At 44.4% G+C, this 22,073-nt stretch overlaps 1 protein-coding gene across 3 annotated transcripts in view; it reads left to right on the forward strand.

Annotated features, from left to right (window-relative positions):
• Positions 1 to 719: 719 nt before the first annotated feature.
• myh14 (myosin, heavy chain 14, non-muscle) overlaps positions 720 to 22,073 on the forward strand; it is a 28,740-nt gene continuing 7,386 nt past the window's right edge. For 2 of the 3 annotated variants that reach the window (XM_056443604.1, XM_056443605.1), the window contains exons 1-35: positions 720 to 827; positions 4,325 to 4,509; positions 5,918 to 6,124; positions 7,059 to 7,215; positions 7,971 to 7,998; positions 8,661 to 8,775; positions 9,047 to 9,094; positions 9,401 to 9,412; positions 10,720 to 10,812; positions 10,922 to 10,985; positions 11,225 to 11,323; positions 11,497 to 11,640; positions 11,729 to 11,943; positions 12,032 to 12,184; positions 12,453 to 12,626; positions 13,027 to 13,200; positions 13,279 to 13,393; positions 13,773 to 13,841; positions 14,830 to 15,035; positions 15,157 to 15,278; positions 15,372 to 15,441; positions 15,538 to 15,698; positions 16,463 to 16,571; positions 18,435 to 18,566; positions 18,666 to 18,872; positions 19,018 to 19,155; positions 19,244 to 19,367; positions 19,772 to 19,943; positions 20,055 to 20,267; positions 20,409 to 20,553; positions 20,642 to 20,848; positions 20,968 to 21,072; positions 21,243 to 21,395; positions 21,614 to 21,862; positions 21,946 to 22,059. In XM_056443604.1, coding sequence (XP_056299579.1) covers positions 4,342 to 4,509; positions 5,918 to 6,124; positions 7,059 to 7,215; positions 7,971 to 7,998; positions 8,661 to 8,775; positions 9,047 to 9,094; positions 9,401 to 9,412; positions 10,720 to 10,812; positions 10,922 to 10,985; positions 11,225 to 11,323; positions 11,497 to 11,640; positions 11,729 to 11,943; positions 12,032 to 12,184; positions 12,453 to 12,626; positions 13,027 to 13,200; positions 13,279 to 13,393; positions 13,773 to 13,841; positions 14,830 to 15,035; positions 15,157 to 15,278; positions 15,372 to 15,441; positions 15,538 to 15,698; positions 16,463 to 16,571; positions 18,435 to 18,566; positions 18,666 to 18,872; positions 19,018 to 19,155; positions 19,244 to 19,367; positions 19,772 to 19,943; positions 20,055 to 20,267; positions 20,409 to 20,553; positions 20,642 to 20,848; positions 20,968 to 21,072; positions 21,243 to 21,395; positions 21,614 to 21,862; positions 21,946 to 22,059 — 4,662 coding nt within the window. In that variant the 5' untranslated portion in view covers positions 720 to 827; positions 4,325 to 4,341. The remainder of the gene's footprint in view (positions 828 to 4,324; positions 4,510 to 5,917; positions 6,125 to 7,058; positions 7,216 to 7,970; positions 7,999 to 8,660; positions 8,776 to 9,046; positions 9,095 to 9,400; positions 9,413 to 10,719; positions 10,813 to 10,921; positions 10,986 to 11,224; positions 11,324 to 11,496; positions 11,641 to 11,728; positions 11,944 to 12,031; positions 12,185 to 12,452; positions 12,627 to 13,026; positions 13,201 to 13,278; positions 13,394 to 13,772; positions 13,842 to 14,829; positions 15,036 to 15,156; positions 15,279 to 15,371; positions 15,442 to 15,537; positions 15,699 to 16,462; positions 16,572 to 18,434; positions 18,567 to 18,665; positions 18,873 to 19,017; positions 19,156 to 19,243; positions 19,368 to 19,771; positions 19,944 to 20,054; positions 20,268 to 20,408; positions 20,554 to 20,641; positions 20,849 to 20,967; positions 21,073 to 21,242; positions 21,396 to 21,613; positions 21,863 to 21,945; positions 22,060 to 22,073) is intronic. The other variant, XM_056443606.1, reaches the window with a different exon arrangement.

Consider the following 22,073-nt stretch of genomic DNA (forward strand, 5'->3'; position numbering starts at 1 on the left):
AACGATCTTAAAAAAGTTTTTTTTAATGTTAGAATTTGGCTGGTATAAAACATTTCAGAAGTTTAACCGATGACGCTATAATTTATGTTAGTGTAACTCTTTACCGAACGCCCAGAAACCTGGCACCTCTGGGACTCGGGTTCATTCGGATTTTCTGGGATGATCTGAATCACGCGCCTGGAGTCAGATCATTCCAAGCAAACCGACGGTTGTAGTTGGTTGGGGATTCGAACAAATCCGATCCCAGATCTGTGTCTGCAGACACTCGCCTCCACTGAGTGGTAAACAAAGGGCGCGCAAATCTCCCAACTCTAGCGCGAGAGTGCCGCACAGGCACCTGCTGCAACGCCCCAATTGGCCGTTTGACGCGTCAATCACACGTAGCCCCGCCTTTAGGCCGTTAGCGTTAGTTAACGGGTGAAATTCTTGCGCTGCAGTTAACACCATTCGTCGCCGCTCGCGCGTCATGCCAGTTCTAGGGCGGGAAGCTGCCGTCGTATTCATGAGGCGGGGCTACTGCTCGGTTATAGATTTTGATTGGATGTATTTCTCCCTGAGGCGTGACTAAAACCCGTCTCCTCGTATCTGATTGGTCTCCTGGCAGGAAGTCCTGTCCGGCGCTGAAGCCGTCGCTTTGCCCTAACTGCTCTCCGTTTTATTCTCCTGGAGAAGTGTGAGTGCGGCTCCGGCGACAGAGCGGTGCAATGATAAAAGCCGCATATGCGGTAGGCTACACACCTTTCAGGCAGGAAAATACCAACGAAACACCCTAAAACCGGCTCTCCTCGCCCCACAGCCTTATCAACGACTCAGACCGGAGCCTGAAGGTGAGATATTTAATTGTCTTTATTCTAATCCAACTCGTAAATAGCCAGTGTGATATCCTGAACGGATCATATTTCAGTGGCTAACCTCGCTAGGCTGGTCAAGCTACATGCGGTGGCATTACGCCTAGAAATGAAACGACTGGGGGCTATAGGCGTTCACACCGGTCTGGTCTTCATGTTCGCCTTCGTAGGCTGGCTTCCATCGAGATGACCTGAGGTCTGGCCAAGGGAAACGGTGTCTGTCTAATGGCCACATTAGAAGGAATTGCGACCCATGTAATTAAAGGGTAGTTAATGGCCTATTGTGATCTTTGTGTTATATATTAATCATACCTAGCATTTTTTTCTCTCCAGTGAAAATGGCTCGGTTATGTGGCTCCCACATGTATGCGGTTCAGAGTCAATTAAAGGCTGGGGCTCGTGATTCCCCATGTCTTACGTTCAAGGTGTGGTTGCCTTCTTCGGCGTCTGTGTTGGAGCTACAGACCTGAAACGCATGCAATGTATAGGGGTCACGTCGCAGCTGTGCTGGGCTGCAGCCACTGTACTTATCATCGTGGCCAGTGGCTTATTAATGTCACCTTTCCTCGCTGTCAGATTAAGTGCGCGGATGACACAATATGATCATCGATGCAAAAATGAAGAAAAAAAGGCGTCTCCTGCTCCCTCCACTCGTTTAACACACGCACAACCACGCCCATTAATCACACACACACACGCACACACACACGCACACACACCACAAGACCCCCGCATTGAATGACCTCAGTTCATACTCTGAAGCTATTGTCTGAGGGCTGTTGCTATGGAGTAGAGCAGTCAGGTTTTGGCAACTCCAGCTGCTGCAGGACGAGTTTGCTGGTCAGTCCAGGTTGTACTGCGACAACGTGTGTGTGGGTGTGTGTGTGTGTGTGTGTGTGTGTGTGTGTGTCCTACACTGCAGCTTATGTGTTGGTGTGCAAAGTCTTCTTTTATGATTGCTGTTATAGCTGATTATAACTTATTGTTGACAAACCTATGAAAATACCTAAATCCCGTATTAATTGATAATAATGATGAAGTATTGTAGCCTGTGTAGCCAAAGCCTGACATTGTTATTTCATTTGTAAGTACATCTCCACTGTTCACACATCAGGGGCTTCTTCAATATCTTGAAGTAGAATATTCACAAACCCCATATATCTTGTCTTTGTGAGGTAAATAGTTGCTGCAGTGCAAAATAAATTAGCTGAAAATAGTCTCCAACAAATGCACTTTTGACTCCTGTTTTATTTGTATATGCTAAACACTGTGGTGCTTTACTGCACTCGTAAATCATAGGCCACACAACCACATAATTGTAACCAGTTTCAAAACGTCATAGAAAAAAATTGGCTTGAGATTCAGTTCCTTAGACAGAGTAACTCGTAAATTATTTAAAGATGGACTACAACGTTGTTGGTATTGGTCTTTTCAAGGAATTGGTAGACAATAAGTAACAATAGCCTTTAAGAACAAGTGCATAACTATTTTATACCACTGAGGGATCACATATTTTCCATACTTGGTAGCTGGGTGGTGGCAACTCTTTTGTCAACGTGTATCCACACCCAGAGTCGTGTTGGAGTGACGGGTATGGTTAAGGCAGGGTTGAGGACCGGGCCCTGTCACGAACAGACAGAGTGGAAATAACTGACACTGAGACTCATGGCAGGAATCAAGCCAGATGACATACCTGCAGAGGCGTGGAGACGCCTAGTATTGAACAGGCCAGCACAATCGCCAACCTGTCTGATCAAAGTTGACATTCTCATCCCCTGAGTTTACTGAAGAGGACATATTTTCAAACCATTCCTTATTTTGATAACCAGAATCATCAAAAGTTACACCATTTGTTGACGTCAACACTTCACCAGCTAGCTCATCAAACTACACATCCACAATTGTGGCACGTCACAGAGTTCCAGTCGGACTGGTTGAATTACATTTCTGCGTCTGTAGTTCAACATGGAATTCATGGCATCAGATGAGCCTATCCGTAAGAACTGTTTTTCTGGCCCCCGAGAAAAGTGTAGTTAATTAGACTGTTAGCTTCATTCATTTTGGGCTGGGTAATACATCTTGTATTTGTTATTTTGATGTGAGACTACATGGCGTATTTGATTTGGGATATTGTAGAATGGTAAAATGACCAGAAGTATTTATTTTGTTTCTTTTCCTGGTGTTAAAAGTTGTATTACAATGAAGTCATTTCCTGAACCAACCAGTCTGTTCTCGCTGTTCAATGATTGGCCTTTACCCACCTAATAATTATATCCAAATGACTCATTATTTGTTGTAAAAAATCTCACAGTATAATTAATTTTAAAAGCACCTGTGTTCCACACGACAATATGGCCGATAGAGAGGTATTTGATTAAAAAAGATATGTATTATATTTTTTCTTCATATCGCCCAACAATAGCCTTGTGTAACATTCAGTTATAACATTTTAATTATTGAATCATCTACGGATTATCTCCTTGATTCATTGTTTGGTGTTTTGAAAGTCTCCAACAAATCCCCAACATAAGTTCAAAGAGACCATAGCGATATCTTAAAATGACCGACTTTAAAACCCCCAAATATTTATGTTCATAAAAAAAAAGATATGCATGATATCTTGATCTATCGCCAATGCTGTGTGTCCTGTGCATCGTGTGCCACCGTGGGTCGAGCTGCAATCAGCCCATCAGTAGAATGTTACTCCTCCTCGCCTTAATGGAAAGTTTTAGAGTCAAACATACAAAAAAATCCTCTCACAAAACCACTGAGCGTCATTTATTAGTTGTCAGAGCAAATCTCGAAACATCCCGTTGGAGCGCCACGGTCACTCTGACTGGAGGTTGCCTTTGTGTCTCAGAGTAGCAACCGCTGCTAGCTACTGTCGCCTCCTCTTTCACAGGATACTGGATCCACTGTGCCCACGAGTTGTCGACGGGGGCTTCACTCGAGTGTTATCTCTCCTGAGTGGCGTGCAGGAGAAGCATCCTTCATTTTCACACAGTTCACAATAAATTCCGCCCATCTCCTCCTCTCTCCTGACCGTCCCTCCCCCTCTCACTGTCATGTCAGTTTACTCAGTCGATTGATGGATCTCGCTCTTCTTCCACCCTCCACCACTCCACCCACCGATCTCTCTGTCTTCCTTCCTCCCTCCATCTCCTTGATGTGCTGTTTTTCAATCAGGCCATCCCTGACCCACTCCTAGCTGGCTATGGCCTGCATGCTATTTGCGTGCTACGACTGCTCTTTTTTTAATGTTTGGGTGCACATGGAGTGTGTGTGTGTGTGTGTGTCTGCTTGACACAGAATCACATCAGTGTCAATGTCCGACAGTCCTGCACTTTATCGTCTGTGCTCCAGTTTTAAGCCTCCCTCCCACAACTAAGTATTCGAGTGACAAAAAGAAGAAGAAGAAGTGGCTCGACACAGGCACACTTTTTATTGTTATCTTTTTTGTGTCCCGTTCTTTCTAGTGCCAGTAGAACGAGCCATGTCCAAGCCAACGGGGGGCGGTGTCAACGATGTCACCCACTTCCTGGCATCAGGGGGTGCACCGCCAGGGTCTCCCACCTCCAACCCGATGTTCTCCGGCGCCAGCCAGGCCGACTGGGCGGCTAAAAGGCTGGTGTGGGTGCCGTCAGACAAGCATGGCTTTGAGGTAAGGCGGGTACCGAGAGCAATGGATGACTGTATGATGTTATGCTATGTGCTGTTTCCAACAAGCACACAATTAAGAGCTTATGAAATAGATTACACTTTAATGAATGTTAAATTTGAGGACGAAATGAAACTTGTTTTTTCCCGTTTTCCACTATCTCAGTATTAATCCTCTGGTAAATAATTACCTCCAAGTGTGTGCCTTCAATTGAAGGTGTGTCAAACAGGTGAGGCAGAGCAGCACAGGGTGTGTGAACGTTTTGTTAGTGTGAGTGAGCATTTTTTTTGTGGTTTCTTTTCCCATGAATGCCCTGTTTTCTATGCTTTCCCTCGTCCTTTAGATTCCTTAATATGCCTTGTGATACTCTATAACACATTTAGGCCTAATGACTATCACAAGGCCCATGTTGTAATATTCGCTTGTTACATTCTCACTGGGTACTTGTGTCATGCACTTTGAGAGTTTTCATTGGTGCATATTGTAGGATGTGACATGTGAAGTTGATGTCCTATCTGGATCTCCTTCTTCTGCACAGCAGGCTCTATGAATAGAACAATACTCTCCTTCAGCCTCCTAATGTTCAGAGGCCGAAGGCCGACACTGACTTCATTTTACGCTCATGATCTGAGAATGACCATGTCGGACAAACGCACACGCATACCGAATATACAAATTCATACAGTATAACACACGGAGAGAGACACACACTTTAAACATTCTGACCATGTAGCTCAATCTGTGACTAATATACACCCACACACAAACAAGCACATATTTTGTGTGTTGTGCATGTTAAGTAGAGAGAGTCCCGTGACCTGGTCAAAATCTGAGTTTACTACTTCCTGTCCAAGCACAAGACCAACAGCAGGACAAGAGAGGTCCTCTTTTCTGTCGCCATCTATTCTTGTCTGCTGTCAAAGACAATGACTGCTCCGACTCCACAGCTCTCTGGCAGAGATTCGATCAAACAGTTTCACAAATATATTTATGTTTGCTTTATTTTATATGCATGCCAGCTGGATGACTAGGATAGAGTCTTTTTTTGTGTTACAGCCCAGTACTCACAAATAATCCGTATGGCTACGTTGCGTTACATCTTGGATGCTACATAACGTTTTTTTTAATTGATGGTCTGCCTTCTAAATACCTGTTAGCTTCTAGTACTTCTGGCGCAGAATGAATGAACTTTTTCAGAATCTCTAAACTTGCTTGAGACAGTTTGGTCTGTTATATTTTTAACCGAATGGATGACAAAAATACATTGCAGACATTGTGTTCACCGTGGTGTTTAACCTCACTAAAGCAAGTTTAAAGTCTCCGCGATTTTAATCTTACATTAAAGAGAAACTTTCTCTTTCTTCATCCACCATACTGTCTTTGATAAATCTCTCTCTGCTTCCATCCCCAGTCGGCCAGCATTCGGGAGGAGCGCGGCGATGAGGTGGAGGTTGAGCTGACAGACAGCCAGAGGAAGGTGACACTGTCCAGGGAGGAGGTGCAGCGGATGAATCCCCCGCACTTCAGCAAAGTGGAGGACATGGCCGACCTAACCTGCCTCAACGAAGCCTCCGTGCTGCACAACCTGAGAGAGAGATACTACTCGGGCTTGATTTATGTGAGTCCACGGGAAATATACATTTACGAGAAGGTGACCTCGCTCACGGCACATAACTCATAAAGAACCTGTGGACACGGTTCTCCGGCTAAAGCACATGCTCACATGTGTGCATTGCGTACATTTTTGTTGTACAGGACAAGCATGTCTCCCGTGTAACCGATATGGTATGTGAGCGAGAGGAGGAGTCTGTTTACAGAGTGGTTTGTCCGTGTGGTGGCAGTGGGAGGCATCTCCAGTTTCTCCTGCACAAAAAAAGCAGAGTAAAGTAGAATGATACATAAGCAATTAAATATATTTAAACTGCCTTTTAACGCGATGATTGATGGAGGACCATGCTGAGAGTGAAGATTAAGGGACGAGCAGGGAAAGGTTGTTATCTCGAGAGGCGTGTTACATTAAGATGAGATAAAGTGGTTTATCATGAGGATACATATACCACTCCACAGTTAGAATCCGTTTTTACATTTTTAATGAACTGACATTTCTAAACCTAAAAAAATCTGCACATGTATCTTTATTGGTTAATGGTGCAGCGGTTCTCCTGCGTGACAATAAGTAAGTTATGGTAATGAGAAAAATGGTGCTGGCTTGCGTAATATATTAAATCAAATACGGTTTATTGATCTCTTCACGCTTGGTTTGCCGCTGTACTTTCTGCCGAAACAGGAGTTTTCTAAGAATATGCTACTCCTGCAGTTATGACACAGGAGGAGTCAAGCCACCCACACTTATTGACAGTCTCCTCGAATCGAGCACAAACCACTTAACTCCAGTGATTGAGCATGTGGACGGAGAGAGTTCTGTCAAAAACAGAAGTTTATCAAACTATTGCAAAGTGATGCAGATTTATTCTGACTGGACGGCTGAGTCTCCAGGGACTGCTCTGTGAGGATCGGGTCAATGTAAAGCTCTCTGCTCTGTGTTTTTCCAGACATATTCAGGGCTGTTCTGCGTGGTGGTGAACCCTTACAAGAACCTGCCCATCTACACAGATTCCATCGTGGAGATGTACCGGGGCAAAAAACGCCACGATATGCCCCCCCACATCTACGCCATATCGGAGGCCGCCTATCGCAGCATGCTACAAGGTACCCGGCACTATCTGGGACCTCTGACACTATAGCTAACCTGTACATCTGCTATCAGCTGGCCTGAAACGTGACGCTGGATCCCGTCTGTGATCTTTGATCGCTGAGCCACACCATGAGCGCTATTTGAAGGTGTGGCGTATTCTTGACTCGTGGCTGTTATCAAAAGCCTTAAAGGGGAGAACAAAATCGTCAAAATTGCATTTTTTTGCAACAAGGCGAGGCACTCTCAAAGAAATGTTGGTATGGAATATTTGTTGTGGTGATGATATAAGATATTATAACGATGCATGACTGACATTTTTAGGCCCTCCCTGTCACGATGAGCTCACGATCCAACTGAGGACTGTCTGTGCCTCAGGGTGTCTTCCTGAAATAATAAAACAGGCCAGATACGACTGTCTGTATTTGCCATCTCCCGTCCCCCTCAGCGTAGGTTGTAGGTGTGTTAGCACAGTGGCTGAACCTGTAGGACCAGTATGAATTATACACTGAAAGTGTGGGAATCTTCATTAATACATGGCAATGAGGCAAAACAATGCTCACCCATAGAATACCAGTGGTGTGTGGTTTAGCAGCCTGTATGTTACTGAAGGCATCCAATGTCATCATGCGCAGACTTTGAAATAGTTGTGATATTTGTACCTGATTCATGTTGACTTTGCTGGCTTGTCAGCAATCCATTAAACCACATGTTTAACACTTATCTCATCGACCTGGCACTCATTTGTCCTCACAATGTCTTTCTCTCACAGACCGAGAAGACCAGGCAATCCTCTGCACGTGAGTAGACTCCTGTAGGACTCCAGTGTGTCTCATTTATGTGTACTGGTGCCTTCATGCACATATGCATGTCATTCTAACATAGTCAGATTTCACACAGATATAAGTGGATGAAATTATCCAAAAAATAATAAATAAACCATATGAAGTCAGACTGAAAGGCTAACTGCTAGTTTGTCAACCTACCTGCTTGCCTGAGGGCTAGCCATCCGTCTCTCTGACATCACGTCTTCCTGTCAGACTCTTCCTGTTATTGTCAAGGAGCCCACTTTAGACTCTTCTTGAATTAGGGCTGAGGCGTCTGCCTCTTTTAGATCTTTTACAGTTGCTTTTTTGTCCTCCATTCGCCTTCGTTCTTCTCCAAAAGCAACACATCTGACACAGCCTGTATCCTCCACACCTGCTTTGTATTTAGACCTGTGGCTTCGAATGCACTGGACTCTATATTTATTGGCGTAATGAATGAGTGTTTGGCTCTTGTTTCTGTGGATTTTTCTTTTTCTGTGCATATATGTGTGTATGTATGTATATCTACATGTATGTATGTGTGTGTGTGTGTGTGTGTGTGTGTGTGTATATATAATGTGTATATACATATACTGTATATGTTAAAGATGGACCGTTTTGCAAAGATAATGGTATTTATTGTTTGTGTGTTTCAGAGGCGAGTCCGGAGCTGGAAAAACCGAGAACACAAAGAAAGTCATCCAGTACTTGGCTCATGTTGCCTCCTCCCATAAGGGTGGCACTCTGGGTAGGAACAAGGAAGCTATACAGGTATGTCACAGGAGTGTAACCACAGAAGTACAAATGTAATAAAGCAGCTGGAAAAACAGCATGAAAAAGAAGGGCCCTCTCGGAACATTTAGAATGAAGGAGTGAGGAATAACAGGAAAGATGGGGAAGGAGTGATGAGGGAGCATTGAGGAGAAACAAAAAAAAGATAAGGAAAATAAATATGACGAAGGAGGAGAGTGTAGGACGCTGACATTAAATCCCCACTGTATCTTCTTTCTGCATTGCTTCTTTCTCGTTCCTGCACACTAAGATGGACGGTTCTAAATCCTTAACAAGAGGCAGTTCTTTGGGGAACAAGGTGAGTTCGCTCCTTCCTGTTTTGTGCTGTGCTTTTGTCCTTTCCTATTTCCTGCTTGATGAACTCGACACCGGCGCAGACTAACCAACAGAGTAGCCTTAAACCTTAACACCAGTGGTGATTTGGTTCCTCACAACTGTCAGGCCTTGGACAGTGTATTTGATTTTGTTTGTTTGTATTCCTTTCTTTGTTGTTATTGTTGTCTTATTTGTCTTTTTGTGTGTGTTTGTTTATCCCATCCATATATTCGCCCATCCACCCTTTCTCCTCCCTCCTAAAACTTCATTAACCTCCCCAATTCGTCAGAGTATGAAATATGTGAGTATGAAAGCATTATATAAGACAACTTGGGGTATATGTATTGGTACTTATTGCAGAATATTTACCAATGCTTAAATGACTCTCTTGCTTCATAACAAGAATCATTTCTTCGTGCCTCGTTTTGTCACGTTTTCTTTTCTTCTCGTGAGTGCTGGTGGTTGGCTATCCCCTTCCCAGTGACTTGTAAATAACTCAGGTTTGTACATGCATTTCTGCTGGAGAGGCGGTTGTATTCCCATGAAGTGTACAGTATGTGTGTATGGAGTGCAGATGTGGGTGTGGCTGTGTTGCCGCAGCCATCGGTGTGAGTATGTAGCAAGTGAACAAGTGTTTTATTCGCTTGTCCAGTGCACTGTAAAAGGTGCTGACCGTGTGTGTTTATGTGTGTGTGTGTGTGTGTGGGGATGGCTTGTCTGCATCCTTCGGCAGTTCTTTACAGTAGAACCACCTCCTGTAGCGACAGTCACTCCCCACACCGGCTGCTGCTGCTGCTGCCGCATCATCAGAAGCTGCACTGGCGATGCGACAGCTGCAGTAATGCCTTGCAGCTCGCTGTGTGATGTTAGCGTTTCAATCTGTAGCTTCCCTCTGCCGTGGTTGTTCGACAGCAGTGGCTCTCAACTGGCTCTTGTTTGTTGGTTTCCAGAGATTGCCTGTTAATAAAGTAGGAGGTTAATTTTAAGTAATACAATGTAAAACAAGATTGATACAGCAGCGTATTGCTGTTAAGCATATGCCTGAAAAAAGAAAAACAGATCAGTATGACATTGTAATGTAAAATGTTTATTGTAATACAAAGATATCTTTCACTTTATAACAAGGAACATTTTCTGTCAACAATATGAACTACTGATTTTGTTACAACATGAAATGCTTCATGTTAAAATGTGATATGTTCATATTGTAATAATGTAAAAATATCTTGAAATAACGTGAAAAACATCTTGTTATAACAAACGATTATTTCATGATACTATATTTTCTATTTTTTTTCCGGAGCAGCAATACGCTGCCATATTTATGCCCTTATTTTTTATTGCTCACATAATAAGGGCCCATTGCTTTTGTTGACGTTGAGAACCATTTGTTTCCAGTTGTGCGGATGGTGCGTGATTGTTGATGCTATTTTGGGCCCTAAAATGCACCATTTTGTATCACTGCTCTTCAAGGATGAGTCACACTTTTGTTTTACATAACCTATCAGTCAGTCACAAAAAAAACTCCCATTCCATGCACCATCTAATTAGATGACGGCTGTTGTGTTAGTGCTGGTAATCTTACCTGATGTCTCTTTTGTTTCTCAGGGCGAGCTGGAGAAACAGCTCCTGCAGGCCAACCCCATCCTGGAGGCCTTCGGCAACGCAAAGACTGTCAAGAATGACAACTCCTCTAGATTTGTAAGAACAGACAAGATACATTAAACAAACAGATAACGTGCATTACCTCCTTTGATCGTTCTTTATAGAAACCCACCGAAACATAATACCGCTTGTTCTTCTTCTCCAGGGTAAATTCATCCGCATTAATTTTGATGTGGCGGGCTACATTGTTGGTGCTAACATCGAAACCTGTATCCTTGACATGACTCCAATGTTTCTGAAAGATGAATGAACTCTTCATTTCCAGCAAAGTTTGGCAACTTTGTCCATTTGTCGTTACACTTTTTGATAGCCTACGGTGATTTATGAGACTGGTTTATAGAGTACTCACTTTTAGGGTGTTAATTTAATAGAAATGGCTAAATGAATTGCATCTTCTGAAGGTGCACGCATATACTATATGGATATGTCCATGACTATACAAAACCAGACCTCCTTGAGAAGTCCCGCGCCACCCGTCAGGCCAAAGACGAGAGGACGTTCCACATCTTTTACCAGTTGCTGTGTGGAACTTCAGACGAGACAAAAGGTGAGCCAAAGTACAATATCGACCGAAGTGTGATGATGAAATATTGATGTACTACATAACATACTGTATGTTATTTTGGTGAAAATGTTTCTCTGTTCTGTAATAACTTGTCTTTTCTATTTAAATTGCTTATCTCTCTGCTTCACCTTTTTTGTTTTTATTCCCATCCCCAGCGGACCTGCTCTTGGGAACTGCTGATGAGTACCGCTTTCTCAGTGGGGGCTCCATCCCTGTTGCTGGTCAGAGCGACTCGGAGAACTTCACCCAGACCATGGACTCCATGGTTATTATGGGCTTCACCCCGGAGGAGTCGCTCTGTAAGAGAAAAGAGAAAGTAGTTGGCTTTCTGTCCATTGATCTTTGCTATAAATCCCCTTCCCTCTCCCTGTCTCTTCTCTTCCTCAGCCATGCTTAAGGTGATCTCTGCTGTGCTCCAGTTTGGGAACATTTCCTTCATGAAGGAGAAGAATCATGACCAAGCCTCAATGCCTGATAACACCGCTGCTCAGAAACTGTGCCATCTGCTGGGCATCAACGTGCTGGAGTTCACCCGGGCCATCCTCAACCCCAGAATCAAAGTGGGTCGAGAGTATGTTCAGAAGGCCCAGACGAAAGAGCAGGTAGGCTCCATGTGCATTGGTTCTCATCCCGCTAAGCGGACATTTGTCCCTGTGGAGTGTATCTAACTGTATTTCCTTCTTCTTCCAGGCTGACTTTGCTGTGGAAGCCCTGGCTAAGGCCACATATGAGCGTCTGTTCAGATGGCTGGTCCACAGGATCAACAGAGCTCTGGACCGCCGACAGAGGCAGGGAGCCTCCTTCATCGGCATCCTGGATATCGCTGGATTTGAGATCTTCCAGGTTTGTTCATGTATTGATTGTGTGTTTGTTTAACACTGTGGAACTGATGAGGGATATTTGTGCCTGAGCATTTTCCTTAATTTCTATTTTTTTGAAGACGGCTTACATTTAGCATTAGGTTTGGTAAGCATTACAAGTATGTAGTCGCCGGGGTTGTCACCAGTGCTATGTCTTAACAAATGGTAGGAATACTAGTGTGTTCATGTTGTTCCATAGTTTAATTCACATTAGTTATTGAGTCTTTTTTTGCTTTCCCAAATCCCTGCAGCTGAACTCCTTTGAGCAGCTGTGTATCAACTACACCAACGAGAAGCTGCAGCAGCTCTTCAACCACACCATGTTCATCTTGGAGCAAGAGGAGTACCAGCGGGAGGGCATCGAGTGGAACTTCATCGACTTTGGCCTGGACTTGCAGCCCTGCATCGACCTCATCGAGAGACCAGTACGTACACACACAAACACAAATGTTACATTACATTTAGCTGACGCTTTTCTCCAAAGTGACTTACAATCCTGTTACATTCATACACCGTAGACACAGCTATAGGGAGCAACTCAGGGTTAAGTGCTTTGCTCCAGGACACTCCGACTCGGGCAGGAATTGAACCGCCAACCCTCTGATTGAAAGACGGACCTGCGAACCACTGATCCAGAGTCGGCCAATGTTGTTTGTTTAAAGGATCACACATACCTGTTAAATGATTCTAATATACTGTTGATAGTCCACATTTACTTATCATATAAATAGTGTCCATTGGTATGATGGAACACACTCTGCTTTGGTTCGTTGTCATATTGAATTGAACTCACAACAAATGGTGTTGTTTCCCCGTCTCTGTCAGGCCCAGCCGCCTGGTGTTCTGGCGCTGTTGGATGAGGAGTGCTGGTTCCCGCGGGCGACGGACCGCTCATTTGTGGAGAAGCTGTCCACTGAACAAGGCAGCCACCCAAAGTTCTTCAAACCAAAGCAGCCACGCGGGGAAGCTGACTTCTCCATCATTCACTATGCTGGCAAGGTATCCCATCGGTAACATCTTTCCATGTCTGCCAGCTTCACGATTCAAAGTCATCAACTCCCCTGTGTTGTATCTCAGGTGGACTACAAGGCACATAACTGGTTAGTGAAGAACATGGATCCTCTGAACGACAACGTGGCGTCTCTTGTCCACCAGTCGTCTGATCATTTTGTCTCAGAGCTTTGGAAGGAGGGTGAGACTGGTTTACGATCACGTTCTTTCACCACCATATGTAGTAAACCTTTAAAGCGTAGACTTGATACGGCTAAAGCATTTAAACAAAATGTACTTTTAACTGAAAAACTGAATATTCTGATTTTCTTTTAAAGTTTGTCAAGTATCAATAATGAAGCTTTCTGGTGCATAATGTACTAATTTAACTGTATTTATCTCTCTTTCTTTGTCATACTATCTTTCTGTTCATCTCCTCTCCTTCTGGTTCTCTCCTATGTCCACTTGCTCTTTTCCTCCTGTTCTTTTCTCTTCCCCCTCCACTAATTCGGTGCTCTCTTGGGCTTCATCTTTCCTCCCCTTTTTTTCCCCTCCCTTTGCCTTCCTTCTTCCTGCATCAGATATTCAAACTCTTCCTCGTGTGTACTTCTTTGACTCGTTTGCCACACTACAGGCTAATGGCACTGAAAGTAGGTTTTTCTCCTCCTCTGTGTGTCACTCTCACATTCCTCACTCCCACCTCTGCTTACATTACTCCTTTGTATTCTGTCTGCCCGCTGTTTGTTTGTCGTGTGCCATTTTAGTTTGTATTTGTGCCGTATTCTTATATTGTCGCTGTGCTGCTTGCTCAGTAGTTCTCTCTTTTCTCTTTCACCAAGTCTTTGCATTTAGTGACAGTGCTGTGCTTGTGTGATGTAGCTTTTTCCATTTATAAAGAAGTAATCCACCATAGTTGTGTAGAAATTTGATAGTGTCATTTTAGCAGCATGCTCATTATTAGTCACAAAAAACATAATTCAGGATCACATCAGAGTTGTGTTGCACAATACTGCCACACACAACTGCCACTGCAGTGGTTCCATGAAAACCAGCCTGGCTAATGTGATCCTGAAGGAGCTCTGGAGATGCAACATGTTGGAATTCAGTACTAACATTTTAATAGCAACCACAATATTGGTCAAATTGTTTTTTTAATAGAGACGGTTGGCTGCTTTTTCCAAGAGTATATCACGCAACTGTCAAATCAGCAACGTAATCAATCATCTTACGCTGGTTTTTGTTTGAAAGGATCGGCAGACAAACCTGCCGGCATGCCTGCCGTGACATGTTTTAAACTTTAATACTTTACAACTTTAATAACTGGTTGGAGAACTTGTTAGACACCTGCACTGTACCAAGACTGTGTATGTGTATCTTACTGGCAAATATATTCTGTTGGTATTTGCTTTGAATCCACATCATTGCATCTCTAATGAACTCCTCCATTGTCTACCATCTGATATCATCTGTCGCTAGCTTGGTAGCAGATGTGTCAGCAGTTGTGAGGTCATCATGCCCATGGCATTAGTGTGGCCTTCACACAGACATCATCATGCCAAGTCTGGCAAACACTCTTTTCATTGCCCTAAACTGATAATTGCTGCTGAGACTGAGGCCCTGCTCCATGTGTTGGTCCAGTGGACAGGATTGTGGGTCTGGACCAGGTGTCCTCAGGAGACAACAGCGGGCCGGTCAATTTTGGAGCGTCGGGGCTAAAGACGAAGAAGGGAATGTTCAGGACCGTTGGTCAGCTGTACAAGGAGTCGCTCACGAAGCTGATGGCCACGCTGAGGAACACTAACCCCAACTTCCTCCGCTGCATCATCCCCAACCACGAGAAGAGGGTAAGACGGGGGGGCTGGATAGGCATGTGGACACTGTTTTAAATCAGATGAAGAGAGAAATGTCTGAATTTAACTTTCAATTATTTCCACTCTTTACTTTCTCTTGTCTGCATGTCATCAGGCCGGTAAACTGTCTCCCAATCTGGTTTTGGACCAACTGAGGTGTAATGGAGTTCTGGAGGGGATCCGTATCTGCAGACAAGGCTTCCCGAACCGCATCCCATTCCAGGAGTTCAGACAAAGGTCTGCGTGTTCATCAAGCACTACTCCTCCTGATGATCCTTTTGTGTGTCTTGATCAAAAATGTGCATCTTTTAAATCAAATTCCTCCTCCAGATATGAGATCCTGACTCCGAATGCTATTCCTCGCACCTTCATGGATGGCAAACAGGCCTCTGAACTCATGGTAAGACAATTTTCTGTAGTTAAAGGAATTAACATTCAACACACTGTTAAAATGAATCAAATGATGGAAATCTCCAACCACTTTTTCCTGGGTCAGATCAGAGCTTTGGAGCTGGATCACAACCTGTTCCGGGTGGGTCAGAGTAAAGTCTTCTTCAGAGCTGGAGTCCTGGGTCATCTGGAAGAAGAAAGAGACCTAAAAATCACTGACACCATCATACGCTTCCAGAGCGCCTCCAGAGGCTATCTCGCACGCAAGTAAGAGCATTACCATATAAAACATAAGCAGAAAGAGGTATAATTGTTCCTGTTGGTAATTTGGAAACGTTAGTTCCACATAAAGTGACTTTATTTAACTTGAGTCATCAGTCAGTGCAAAGAAAGGGGTAGGGGAAGACAAACATCTAATAGTGATGGTGTTTCTCCATAAGGAGCACTCACTTGCTGCAGGTTTGAATTTCACTCTTGAAGGAGCATTAATATTTAATCTTCTGTAAGCCCCTATCAGTGACTCAGGAATAGCAACAGCAATGACAACTGTTTGGCCTCTAAAAGACATCAATAATAAAGTTAGATTTTGACAATGGCGGCTAACTAATTAAAGGCACGTTTGTTTGAAAAGCACATTTCATGAACAAAGGCAATTCACAGTGCTTTACATAATGCATTAGCAACATTAAAATGCAAAGTAAAACTAAATGTCCCTCGCGGTGGCCTTGATTAATAAGATTTATTTGTCATATATACTATCTTATATCAATATATTGTGATACCAGTAAGTACAATAAATGAGTAATCATTAAGCTGTTTATTAATGACCCTGTCAACTCAATACAGTTGTAATTTAAATTTCACTTAATGCTTGTCATGCGTTTTGGGTCAAGAGCTACAACCTGACGTCATTTAGTTCTGTAGTTTCTGTGTTTGAAAGGACATTCCTCTGCCTTGAACCGTTTCACAGATTTCCTACACTCACGTATGTACTATTGTAGATTTATTGTGGTATTTCTTTTACTTCTCAGATCCTTCTTAAAGAAGCAGCAGCAGATGAGCGCGCTGAGGGTCATGCAGAGAAACTGCTCTGCTTACCTCAAACTCAGGAACTGGCAGTGGTGGCGTCTGTTCACCAAGGTACCGAGCGCAAAACTTTATTTCAACAAAGACATCAAACATACCATAAACATATCTGCAAGACATTTTGGATACAGCTGATACGTTTGTTTATTTTGATCTTTTTTTTAACTTTAATTTAGTTTCTTTGTACTCAAACTAGCATTGTTTATAAAGTTGTGCTGTAGTGTGAAGATAAACGAGTTATGTAATTACTAGTTGATGCAGGAAGGAAAATATCTCACATCCCAGATCACAATAAACTGTCACGCCGACGTCACAGGTAGCGAGGTGCAGGAGCTCATGCGCAGAGGAATCGAGGACTCAGTGTAGATTAACAAAAAGGCGCTCTTTAATGAGGCAAGCGTTTCCACACAAAAAACAACAAAGTCCCAAAAGGGTCAGGCAGAGAATCAGGGTTCAGGGAAGGCAGGCAGGCAGGGTCGAAACAGGCAGGATCAGGTAAACGCACGAAAGACAGGACGACGGAAAAAAGACAACAATCCAGCCAGACAAGGGAAAGAGTGGCACAATATATAGGGGAGAAAACAGGTGTACGACATGGAAACAGGTGTACGACATGAGACACTAACGAGACGAGAGTGGCTGAGGGCAGGTGCAGGGAATGACACAATCAAGGAGACAGAGGAGACACAGAGAAGACACCGAGTCTAGAGTAGACAGAGGATACACAGAACAGAGGTTTACATAAACTAAATGATGAACACATACCTGCAAACGTGTCACCTTTCGGCGGAATTCACGTGAATAGTGTAGATCCGAAGAGTTTTTGTTTTGTGGGGGTGTCAACTGGGCGGCCGGCGTTTATGAGATTGGAGTGAGACACGGAGAAAATGTGATGTGGTGCTCTTCGCAATAAAACATCTTTGATGGGACACGTCGAGTCTTGGCCAATCAGCGTTAAGATGTCGACAGCATTTGGGGGGTTAGGTTAGCTTTAATGTCAGCCCGCTACATCTACTGCTGTAATGTTGCACGGTGGATCGATACTAACAAAGTACCTGCACGTTAAAAACGATATGTTTTTGCGCACGTGCTGCTCCGCTCCGTTAAATGCACGCAATGCGCTGTGCAGCTCTCACAGCGAGTGGTGTTAAGTTGCGGAGCTTTTGAGACCGTCTTCGGCTTTACAAAATGTTTTTTTATTTTATTAGTACTGTAGATTAATATACCAGTATCGTATTTATGGTATATCGTATTTATGGTATTTTATTGAATTCTGGAATCAGGTATCATGATATTTATGGCAGGTATCGTATAGAAGTTATAATTTTAGGATCGTGACAACCAGGTAGAGGAAGGAACAGAGTCATGGAACAGAATCACGGAACAGAATCACGGAACAGGCTCAAAGCTCAGCAGAGCACACGAGTCAAAAAAAAGGAAGTTGGTTCATGAATGACTTTAACCATATTGTATATAATGACAATGTAAAGTTGTTATTACTATCATTAGGGCCCGATCAATGAATTATTCAGGGGACCTTTTTTTCTAAAATGTTTGTTATTATTATTTTGATTTGCGGTCAGAACAATCAAAAGACCGTAGTTCTAAAAGCTTTGAGGTGTCATCAAATGACGTGAATGTGGTGTGGAGACATAAAAAAGAGTCACCTGCACCCCCCCCCCCCCTCACCTTTTTCACCCCTCATGAGTTTGCAGGTATGTGAACAATAGAGAGCTGAAGCCCATTGGGTATTAAAATCTTGCAATTGAAACATGTTGTACAATTAATACAATGACCTTAGAGCCTCGATAAGGGAAATAAATTAAATAAGCCGGATACAGAAAATCAAATGAAGGTGGGTGTAGGAATGGGGACGTCCCTCACTTTGACCTCTGATCCTTATCCTGTGCCCACCAGGTGAAGCCCCTGCTGCAAGTGACCCGCCAAGACGAGGAGATCCAGGTTAGAGAGAGCGAGCTCCAGAAGGCCAAGGACAATCTCACCCGGGTGGAGCAGGACTACACAGACCTGGATAAGAAACACGCTCAGGTAATAAACCTCCATCTTGTTCACCCCGCTGGAATCCATTTGCTGTGAATCAGGGCGTCGCTCACCACTCCTCCTTATCCTCACATTGTCACCTTCTAGCTAGTAGAGGAGAAGTCAGTGCTGGCTGACCAGCTGCAGGCGGAGGCGGAGCTGTTTGCGGAGGCAGAGGAGATGAGGGCCAGGTTGGCAAGCCGGAAACAGGAGCTGGAGGAGGTGATTGGTGAGCTGGAGAGTCGATTGGAGGAAGAGGACGAGAGAGGCGTGCAATTCACCAATGAGAAGAAGAGGATGCAGCAGAACATTCAGGTTAGGAGAATCTTTTTTAAAGAAGTCTCTAATAATGAAATAAAAACTACTACTGACCGACTCGTCTTATCTTTGTGCCAGATTACCTTTGTTCATAAAAAAAAGACATTCCCTGTTACTTCAATTGTGTCCTCTTCCTTCTCAGGACCTGGAGGAGCAGTTAGAGGAGGAGGAAAGTGCCCGACAGCGCCTCCTGCTGGAAAGGGTTACCTTGGAGACCAAAGTGAAAAGTCTGGAAACCGACCTGTTGAATGCAGGGGAGCAGAGAGACCGGCTCAGCAAGGTGGGCATCACATCTTTACTGTTATCATTGTAGAGGATCAATATGTTGTACATGATCCAATACAATGTTGACATGTTTGTCTGAGCAGGAGAAGAAACAGCTGGAGGAGCGTCTGAGCGAAGTGACGGATCAGCTCACCGAGGAAGAGGAGAAAACCAAAAGTCTGAACAAGCTCAAGAACAAACAGGAAGCTGGCGTCGCTGACCTAGAGGGTAAATGTCCCGATGTCATCCCTCAGCCTACAGCTCAACTGTTTCCTGCTGCATGCTATGATTGGAATACAATTCAAATTTATATAGGAGATACGCTGATTCTATGTGGAAACGTTTTGTAACATTTGGGTTATATTATTTATATTTGAAAGACTTTGAATGAAATCGTTCTTGCACAATAATAAAAACAAAATGTAAGCATAATTTTTGCCAAAGCTAATCTAATATTACATCTTAGCACCACCTTTCCAAAACAAATCAACCTCCTAACATGGTCAACTACTCGTGAATTTTGAGAGTGACAGTGAATAGAGACTGTTATCCTTGTTATCCAACTTTTTTTCAATGTTTTTACTGTTCAAATACTGCAATCTATAATCCGTTGTTTCCACAAATGTGTGAAGAGCGCCTGAAGCGTGAGGAGCAGGGGCGCATGGAGCAGGAGAAGTGGAGAAGGAGGATGGAGAACGACTCCGTGGACGCCCAGGAGCAGCTGTCAGACCTGGGCATGCTCTCGGCCGAGCTGAGGGGCAGTCTGGCTCAGAAAGAGAAGGAAATCACCATCCTCCAGGGCCGGTGAGACGCAGGACGACATATAATTGATGCAGTACCACAATTAGAGGCTTGTCATAGTTCTGTCACACTACACCCCCCCCCCCCCTTTATTCACCTTTGTCTTTTTGTCAGGTTGGAGGAAGAAGGAGTGCGTCGCGCAGAAGCTCAGAGGGCGCTGAGGGAGGCCATGTCACAGGTGTCAGAGCACAAGGAGGAAGTGGAGAATGAACGAGGCATGAGAGAAAGGGCAGAGAAACAGAGGAGAGACCTAGGGGAGGAGCTTGAGGCTTTGAGAACTGAGCTGGAGGACACTCTGGACACCACAGCTGCACAGCAGGAGCTAAGGTAAAATATACACACAGAAATGATCATAAATATAAACTTTTTAAAGTTCAGTTTCTTTCCTGGAAAGGACGGAAAGCGAGAGTAGAATATAAGGGGCCAGAATTATTCCTTTCTGACCTGCTGCCTCTTCCGTCTACACAGGTCTCGTCGGGAAGGGGAGTTAAATGATCTCCAGCGGTGCGTCGAAGAGGAGACTCGCCACCACGAGGCCCAGCTGTCAGAACTCCGAGTCAAACACAGCGCTGCCATCGACAGCAGCCAGGAGCAGCTGGACAATAGCAAGAGAGTACGAGGAACACACACACGCACACTCAAAACACACACGACATGTGTCGACATGTCGCTCATCGGGTGCTGTCCATGTTCTCTTCCAGGCACGTCAGTCCCTGGAGAAGGCCAAGGCAGGGCTGGAGGAAGAGAGGCAGAATTTGACCACCGAGCTCAAGAGCCTCCAAGTGAGCCGCACGGAGAGCGAGAGAGGCCGCAAGAGGGCCGAGGGTCAGCTGCAGGAGGTCAGCGCCCGACTGGCTCAGGCTGAGCGAGAGCGGGAGGATAGGGAAGAGCGAGTGCACAGGCTACAGGTGGAAATGGATATAAACACACTACAAATATACAAATATGTTTTGCTTTTTATGTTTTGAACCTCACACAATATTTTGTTTTGTTAAATTACCTTTTTCTTCATCTCTGGCTTTTTCAGTGTGAAATTGAGAATCTTTCCACCAATGTGTCCTCCTCTGACACCAAAACCCTTCGACTCACGAAAGACGTCAGCAGCCTGGAGAGCCAGCTGCACGATGCAAAGGTAACAAAGTCAAACACACACACACACACACACACAGACACCAGGGTTGATGCAGCCACATACACTTTTAGCAATTAAGAGATCAGCTTCTGGAAACATTTTCTCAAAAGCACATTCACAAGCCTGTCCCTGGACTTCGTTTCACACTCTTGTCTTTTCTTCTCACTCAGGAACTGCTGCAGGATGAAACTCGCCAAAAGATGGCTCTGGGCACAAGGGTACGAACGCTGGAGGAGGAGAAGAATGCACTCATGGAAAGACTGGAGGAGGAGGAGGAGAAAGATAAAGAGATGATCCGGCAGACCCAGACTCATAGCCAGCAGGTAAAAGACCCTTGCAGGCTTTGCTGAACTGCCTCATCTCTTTGAGATAATTAATGTGACTGCAGTAAAAGATCAAAGCTACCCAAACACATACATAAACATAAAAACATCCACTTTCTCATATTTCCAAGTGTTTCTAACATCCCTTCATACTTAATAAAGAGGTCAAACTAATGGTAATTTGGTAAACATGAATCATCAACCCCTCTCTGATTCAGCTGGCAGAGCTTCGAAAGCAGTCAGAGGATGTGAACATTGCAGTTGAATCCGGAGAGGAGACACGCAGGAAACTCCAGAGAGAGCTTGACAGCACCACCCAGAGGGAGCGACAGAAGGAGGAGGAAAAGGATCGGGTGGAGAGGCAGAGGGAGCGACTGAGGGAGGAGATAGAGGACATGACACTTGCCCTGCAGAGAGAGAGACAGAACTGCACGGCCCTGGAGAAGAGGCAGAAGAAGTTTGACCAGGTTCGCGTCTCGAGGATTTGCCGCCATGCACAGGCTGCAAAGATATTCTCCGAGACCTCTAACTGTGTCTGTCGCCCCGTCAGTGTCTGGCCGAGGAGAAGGCGGTGAGCGCTCGGCTGGCAGAGGAAAGGGACCGAGCGGAAGCAGACAGCCGAGAGAAGGAGACGAGACATCTGGCTCTTTCTCGAGCTCTGCAGGTAAACTAAATGAG

This window comes from Pseudoliparis swirei, chromosome 22 (genome assembly GCF_029220125.1).
Source record: "Pseudoliparis swirei isolate HS2019 ecotype Mariana Trench chromosome 22, NWPU_hadal_v1, whole genome shotgun sequence".
Taxonomy (NCBI): Eukaryota; Metazoa; Chordata; class Actinopteri; order Perciformes; family Liparidae; genus Pseudoliparis; species Pseudoliparis swirei.